Raw genomic sequence first — 8,312 nt, 5'->3', positions numbered from 1 at the left:
CAAATGATCTCTAATTCATATAAGCTATATATCATTGGAAAGAGGATTCAAAGATCTTTCCAACAAGATATAATAGCACTCATAATTCATTCAATAAGGCAGCCAAAACATGGGACGAACTCAGTGGCAAAAACTGTAAATATTCTGTAACTTTCTGCCATGAGCAAAATCACATACATAGACATCCCAAATGGCAAAACAACATTCCTCAACATCAAAATCAACATATATAATATAGATCTAAGGAACCAAAACCCTAAAACATATCACATATCAAGGAGGAAACCCCTTACCTTATTTCAAGCCAAATCTTTGAAAGTTGGCTTCCTCCTCTTTGTTTTGCTTCCTTTATCACCAAGATCACTTTAAATCAATACCAAAACACTCTAACATATTCACATAACATGCATATAAACATAGATGAAAGGAGAAGAAAGGAGATCTTTGGTTACCAAAGTTTCCAAGTGCTTCCTTTTCTTTTCTTTTCTTTCTTCTCTTCCAAACTCCTTCCAATCCTTCCTTATTTTCTTCAAGAAAGCAAAGAAAAGTATGAAGAATGTGGCTGCTGGAGCTTTTTACGGAAGAAGATGCAAAATAATGGAAAAGTCTTCTCTTTCTCTTTATCTAATAAGCCTTATCTCTTTCTCTTTTTCTTTTTGTCTTTTTCCTTTTCTTTTCTTTTCTTTTTTTTTTTCTTTTTCTTTAGGTATACATATATATGTATATAAAAAAAAACACACCCATACATATATATATTTAAAATGAGAAAAATCTCAAAACAGGGTCAAAAGACATAATTACCCCTGAAATATACCTGAGGGTATTACAAATTATTTATACCTACCAAATTTTATCAAATATAACAATCATTTATATCCAGTAATCTTGTAAGTAATCTATCTTCAAGGTAATCTTTTTATTTTGGTAATAAAATATTACCCAAACCAAACGCCCCTCTAAAGTAATAAAAATTTCATATGGCCAAATGACCATTTTCCACCTAAGGTTTGATGCAAACTCAACTTTTTATCTATTTATTATAAAAAATTCAAATATCTATCCGTCTATTAAATTTTATTGTTACCATCAAGAGTAAAATCGTTATTTAAAAATTTTATTTAAACATATATTTTAGGATTATCCTAAAATTTTAAAATATTTATTTTTGCCCCCTAACCTCTACTTTTTAGGTTTAAAAATTGACTTTTTTTTCTCAAGTTTACAGTTTTAAACTCTCATTTTTTCCATTACAGCCCCTCGATTTTTGAAAAGTTTTAGTTGCACCCCAATTTTCTTTTCTCCTTCTCTTAGATGACATATCGCCACCATCAATTGTTGGTCTCTCCCTCCCACCTCGCCAATCGCTTTGCCTTCTCACTCCGGCTATCTTTGTCAGGACAAATTTCGTCTTCCTCTCCAATGAAGACTCATCAAATGATTTTTTGTCTTCGTCTCCAACGAAAACGATTGGAGAGAGGAGAGAGAGTGGATTGTCAGAGACAGCTGAAGGTCGCCAAGGATTAGATCTGGAAATTGAGGGAAAAAGAAAGGGTGAAACTGAGATGTTTTAGAAAGTTGAGGGGTAACTGTAATGGAAAAAAAGATAATAGTTTAAAACCTAGACTTGGGGGAGTTAGTTTTTAAACTTGGAAAATATAAAGTTAAGGGGCAAAAAAAATATTTTAAAACTTTAGGATAATTCTAAAATAAATGATTAAATAAAATTTTTAAATATTGATTTTACTCCTAATAATAACAGTAAAATTTAACAGACAAATAGATATTTAGATTTTTTATAATTAGTGGATGGAAATTGGCTTACATCAAACCTTAGGTGGGAAATAGTTCTTTGGCCATTTCATACTGATGTTTTGAAGATGATAAACTAATTCCAACTCACAGGCATCTTCAATAGCCAAAACAACAACCCATGCACAAAATCAATTATAGAACAAATTCCAGGACTCACATATGCCTTCAGGTCCTTATATCCAATGGGAACTTCTGCAATTGATATGTAGCTGTGGGAATGGTTTTTGAAATCATTGTCATGTTCCTTATGCAGAAGCGCTCAGAAAAGGATGGAATCGACAACCTTCTTCTTCTTTTAATTAGAGGTAGGTAAGTATAAGATTTATAATACTTAGCATATAGCTGGTGAGAAAATGTTTTTTCTTTTTTCAAAGTTTGTGGATTAAAAATACAGGCCTATGAAGTCAAGGTAGAGATTTTTTTCTTAATTCAAAGAGGAAGTCATGTGCTGGAGACTGTTGGGAGGCAGGAGTGGGGGCATAGATGGAATAATTTCGGGAGGTGCAAGCGGAAGAGGGGTGATTGTTTTTGAAAGAAAAAGAAGGAAAATGCAGGTTTCTTGGGTGAGAAAGGAAGGAAAATCATGGTGAGTGGAGTCAAATTTGAGTTTGAGTTCGAATTTAATCTTGAATTTATTTTAAAGGTGTTTCAATTTTACTCGTTTGAGAGGAGTCCAATTCAAATTTAAATCAAATTTTATGCACAGTTTGATACTAATAAAACATTATATTAATACATATTAATCAAAAAATGTTATTTTAATTAAATCACATCGAATTTTGATACTCATGAGCTTTACGAACAAAATACCTTTAAAATTTGAATTCAAAAATATTAAACTTTTATATTTGAATTTACTTAAATTAAACTCGTTTCAGAATTGTTCGCATCAAATTCAAACTTAAGCTTGATCAACCTAGACTGGAATCCTAAAATAGTCATTTGGGCACCTGAAAATAGCCTCGTTCTAAAGTTACTAAAGTTCTTGTCCACGAGCCACCAAGTGACGACCAGAAAGGAGAATAGTCCATGGCCGCGAGGATGTTGAAGAACAAACAGGGCGGGTTAAACCTGCTGACTCGATTTCTTTATTCATCACCAACTCGGTCGCTTCAAACTTTAGCGTACGAAGAGGTCAGATCTTCAGTAGACAAACCCTACACTTCCACAGCTTTCATTCTCCATGGCCTACTTGGATCCGGTCGTAACTGGCGCTCTTTCTCTCGAAACCTCGCTGTCACTCTCTCCACTATTTCTCCTTCATCGGGTACTACTTGTGCACAAACTTGCAGTCTTTTTTTAATTATTTGTCATTTTTATGAAGTTTTCAGATATATAACGTCAAATTTTGTGATATAATTAAGCAAGGGTTGTTACATGATACAATTGTGATGTTAATTATGATATGTGTCTGTTAAGTTAATTTTCATTCATCCAGTACCACACTTACACAAACTCACAGTTACTTTTTAATTATTAATTATATGTATGAAGTCTGTTAGTTATGATAGGTGAAGAATATGAGGAAATTAGAATAACTTTCTGACAGTTAATGTTGATTATTTTTTAGTTTTAGGAAGTTTCTAGATATATAATATCAAAATTTGGGATGTAATCATGAAATGAAATACTTGTAACATGATAAATTTTAATATATGACATTGCTCTTACCATTGCTAATTATTTGTTGTTTGTGTGTTTGTATGAGTAGAGTGGAGAATGGTGATGGTGGACTTGAGGAACCATGGGCAGTCAGCGGAGATAGAGGGACTGGCTCCACCGCATGATATGGCTAATGCTGCTAATGATTTGGCTAATTTGGTTAAAGATAAAGGTTGGGCTTGGCCTGATGTTTTAATTGGCCATTCCATGGGTGGTAAGGTTGCCTTGCATTTTGCCCAAAGTTGTGCTCATGGTGAATATGGTCGATCCGCTGCATTTCCCAAACAGGTTTATATTTTGCCAAAACAAAGGCTTATTTATTTTTATTTTTTATTTTTTGACAATGTTTGTGATTGCTTAACTTCAACTTTATTACTGGGAATTCTAGTGGTGCCTAAATAAATCCCTGATAGCATTAGTGTTAAATTTACAGAGAAGTTCCAATGTAAATATCCAAGAATTTCATCTATAAAAGTTCACTTTATACAGTTCCTGGATACTTCCTCAGTGGTTGTTGGCCTACACTGATTAGGTCTCGACAGTGTTAATAGACAGATATCTGTCATCAAATGTCTAACAACCCCTTCTTAGTATAGCTACAGGAGTATGCAGTTGTGAAAGGTTGGTGGACAAGAAAATGTCTTTTTGTTTTACACTGCAACATGAATCTTAGTTTCAAGTGTATGTCTTGAAGTGCAGTCATTGTGATAAATTGTTGAAGGAGACAAAAAAAAAAGAAAGGCATATGGATTTTATGTACAAGAGCAGTGCAGAGCTTTTGGAATGATGGTTGGACATAAATTGATTTGGCTTTGTGCTGGCTCTTAAAGAAATTCTATGTCATGAGAACAATGACTGTCTTTGTAGTTTGTTTGCATTCAATCAGTGGCATTCTACTTGAATGAAGTAATGTAACAAATGTGTGTTACAACTTGGTTTCCCTTGTCAAAACATCTTACTCTGTCACCTTTTCAGCTCTATGCCCTCTCTCTGTCTCTCCATACATATTTTCTATACATGATTTTTTCCCTTTTATCAAATCTGTTATTCTGAAAGCGTAAAGAAGATTAAATGTAATGCAATCCTATGCATCCCAAATGAAAGCCCAAAATATTCATCCCAAGGCTGCATAAACAATTCCTATGCATCTATATAAAGTTCATGTATCATACTCATTCTTGGCTTGACCTACAGAAACATAATGCACTAATAATTGAGTTTGAGTGAAGTCTATTGCATTTGAATATTGCCTTTAGAATCACATTCCAAATAGAAATGAAATAGCTATGGATGAATGTTGCACAATTCAGGAAAGTATAGAGTGAACTTACATGGGCTTTGTTATTCTTCTGTGGTTTCAAATGTCAAGAGGGCCATCCATTGCCAATAGTGTGTCAAAAACAAGAAAGTTTTCTAGTTTGGTGATTTGACTACTATAGTTTATTATAACATGAGAAGAGTTCTGAGCATTTTCATTTTCTTTTCTGATGCAGAGCAGTTGTGGGTATTGGATTCTGTACCTGGAGAAGTGGAGTCTGAAAAAAGTGATGGTGAAGTAGAGAAAGTTCTGCAGACCTTGCAAAGTTTACCTTCACAAGTTCCATCTCGAAAGTAAATATTTTATCACTTTAGTAACATGTCATTCTTTGCATATTTGATTTACTGTGTATTAGTGATCCTGTCATTCCCATGGTATATTATTCCAGATGCGTGATCTAGGTGGAATTGTGATATGGCACAATTAGTCCTAGCCACGGGCCGGGTTGGCCCGTGAACCGGACCGAAACCGGCCCGTTCAAAACCGGAACCGGAACCGTCAAAACTGGAATCTGTATGAACCGGAATCGAAACCGGATTTTGACGGTTCGATTCCGGTTTTAATATTTTTGAACCGTGGAACTGTCGGTTCATGTCCGGTTTCATGAACCGACAGTTCAAAAATTCATAAACCGGTATTTTTTTTACATGAACCGGCAAATGCTGCAAGGAACCACCATATTTTAAACATTCACAGGACCAGTCCCCTGCAAAATCTAAAATATGGCTGCTTCTTGTGGGACCGGTCCCCTGCAAATGTATAAAGTATGGCAGTTTGGCTTTTTTTTTTAAACTTTTTAATATAAATTTTATTTATAAATATTATTCAATCTTTCAAATCTCTCATTTCTCATTTCTCATTCTCTTAATTCTTAATACTCTCTCAATCAAATTATCTCAAATTTAATTAAATTCTCCTTTTATTTTTATCAATTCTAATTTTAATTTATATAATTTAATTATTATTATTTTTTATTATACAATTTAATAATTAATTATAGAATTTATCTCTATAATTAATTTTATTTATTATATATTATTTTTTTCATTATCTTTTATAATTAATTATATAATTTATTTTATTCATTCTCGAAAAATAGTAAATGGAACCACGTAGACTTTGATTCTTTTAAATCTCAAATAGATACGTAGAAAATTTAATTAAAAAATTAAATCTAAGCGTTTTTTTAATTTTTAATTTTTAATTATTATAATTATTAATTAAAAAATAAATCGGGGTCATAAATTAGAACCAATAGTTTAATGTCGGTTTCGAACCGGGGCTATGAACCAGAACCGTCGGTTCCAAACCGATTACGAACCATCCTGTAATAGTTCCGGTTCAGGGTTTTTATTTTTTCAAACCGTGAACCGGCGGTTTCGAACCAAAACCGTCGGTTCATGAACCGTGGCCAGGTCTAGGCATAATGATTGCTTACCTCTGGTAATAATAAGTCATCTCTGTAAATGTTTTTCATTAAATATGGACCCCTTAACTACATAATCTTTTCTTTTACAAAGCATTTTCCTTGGATCAGAAGGGATAAATACTCATTCTGCTCTAGTTCCTCAAAAATTTGATTTATGTCAGTGCAAAAGTGTTATTTCAAAATTTTTGCCAGTAGGGTATGGAAATCTACTGCAGTTCTGATTTCACCTAGTAATTTTCTGTGGGGTTCATTGGTACTAGTCAGGGGGGCCATTGGAGGCCAGAGATTCTTCTAGGTTTTGGAAGAAACCTCATCCTTGTCAAAAAAATATAGTTTTCTTTTTCACATTTTCCAGAAATAATCTGTCAATATACAACATTATTTAATTGTTGTTATTTTTGCTGTTAAATCTTTAATTATACCTTGTTAACTTGGAAGAATCCTTTCCAAAAAAAAAAGAAACAAAGAAAGAAAAGAAAAGAAAAGAAAAAAGAGAAAGAGAAAGGAAAAGGAATAGAAAAAAAATTTCAACTCTTGCATGTGTCATCATTTGATTTGATTTTACTTAATTTTGGCCAGAGAAATGCTAAAAGACCATTAATCTTCTAGGTGACTAAAGGATCCATCAATAGTATTTAAAGTTTTATCCTATGTTATTTATGTACGTGATGAAATGTGGATAATATATGCTGTTATTGCTTTAAATATAAAAAACAGCTTGATACCTTCAGACAGAGTAGTTAGTATATGATAAGAGATGTTGTAATATTTTTATGTGCGGCTAGAGCACACAAGCATGGAAACATTGTCACATTTGAGCAATTGCATGGAGATCAATTTCTCCTCTTTTTTTCCTCAGTTTGGTTGAAACAAAACATGTCAATGTTTCACCTCGATCATTTTCTCTAATGTTGATTGATTTGATGTTTGAATTCATGTGTGCATGGTAGATTAACTCGGTGTGTTATGCCTCCCCCAGCCCCCTCCCCACTCCTCCCTCCCCCCTCCCCACTCCTTTGTTCTCTTTCTTCTCACATTTACTTTTGTTATTGTTGCTACTTTGTTCGTTGCTCAAGGTGGCTCGTGAACCACATGATTAATCTTGGGTTCTCCAAATCTTTGTCCGAGTGGATTGGAAGCAACCTCAAGAAATCTGGAGAGTATGAGACATGGGCCTTTAATCTTGAAGGTGCTGTCCAGATGTTTAATTCTTACAGGTATAACTTTATTTTTTTACAATATTAGTTTGAACCACTTTTCGCTGCAGACATGTGCGCACTTACCTGATAGAAACAGGAATTTGATCTGATGAGCACAGAGGAATTTGCAAGATGTTGGGTATCAAAATATTTTTAAAAAAATATATAATTAAAGTAATTGGTTTCAGTTTATTATGATTTCACTGAAATATGACTCATTGAATATGATCTTCTTCAGGGAGACATCCTATTGGCCTCTGTTGGAGCACCCTCCACAAGGGATGGAGATAGATATTGTTCGGGCTGAGAAGAGTGACAGATGGGACCCAGATGTGCTTCAGCGACTTGAAGGCCTTGCTAGTAGAGGAAGAGATGGAAGGGAGGGTAAAGTTTTTGTACATGTTCTTCCCGATTCAGGTCATTGGGTTCATGTGGACAATCCGAAAGGACTTCTTTCGATTCTGTCTCCCAAGTTGGCCTCTATTTAACCTTATTTTAGTTTAACCATCAGCAAATATATAGATAGCATTGCCCTCAAACTGATTTAATCTCCTATCATTATTTCCTCATAAATTCTTTGTTCACCCTGCACCGAAATGAGGTACTGATTTTGTTGAATTATCTGATGAGTTGCCATTCTGCAACCATAAATATCTCTTCACTTTCTGGGTCAATTTTTGAATACATAATTGCCTATACAAATAATATGTTATGATGTAATTGAATGTTATTTTATTTTTAATTGAAAATTACTTTACTCAATTGTATATTTAAAATTGTATTTCTCCTAATTAATTTCTTAAAATCTGAGGCTATACTGCTGGACCTACATACGAGAGAGAAGGGGAGGACTTGGCCCCTGAAGTTTGGGTTACTCAAAAGAACCCTTTAA

The 8,312-nt window shown here is 33.6% G+C and overlaps 1 protein-coding gene across 1 annotated transcript; it reads left to right on the top strand.

Annotated features, from left to right (window-relative positions):
* The first annotated feature begins 2,707 nt into the window (after nucleotides 1-2,707).
* On the top strand, nucleotides 2,708-8,081 carry LOC123227521 (protein ABHD11). The gene is made up of 5 exons (XM_044652485.1): nucleotides 2,708-3,079; nucleotides 3,524-3,762; nucleotides 4,973-5,085; nucleotides 7,298-7,438; nucleotides 7,659-8,081. The coding sequence occupies exons 1-5, from the start codon at nucleotides 2,842-2,844 to the stop codon at nucleotides 7,906-7,908; spliced, it is 981 nt and encodes a 326-aa protein (XP_044508420.1). The 5' UTR covers nucleotides 2,708-2,841; the 3' UTR covers nucleotides 7,909-8,081.
* Nucleotides 8,082-8,312: the final 231 nt, after the last annotated feature.

This window comes from Mangifera indica, chromosome 1 (genome assembly GCF_011075055.1).
Source record: "Mangifera indica cultivar Alphonso chromosome 1, CATAS_Mindica_2.1, whole genome shotgun sequence".
NCBI classification, from domain to species: Eukaryota; Viridiplantae; Streptophyta; class Magnoliopsida; order Sapindales; family Anacardiaceae; genus Mangifera; species Mangifera indica.
Note: the sequence above shows the minus strand (reverse complement) of the source record. Positions and strands in the feature narration are given on the sequence as shown.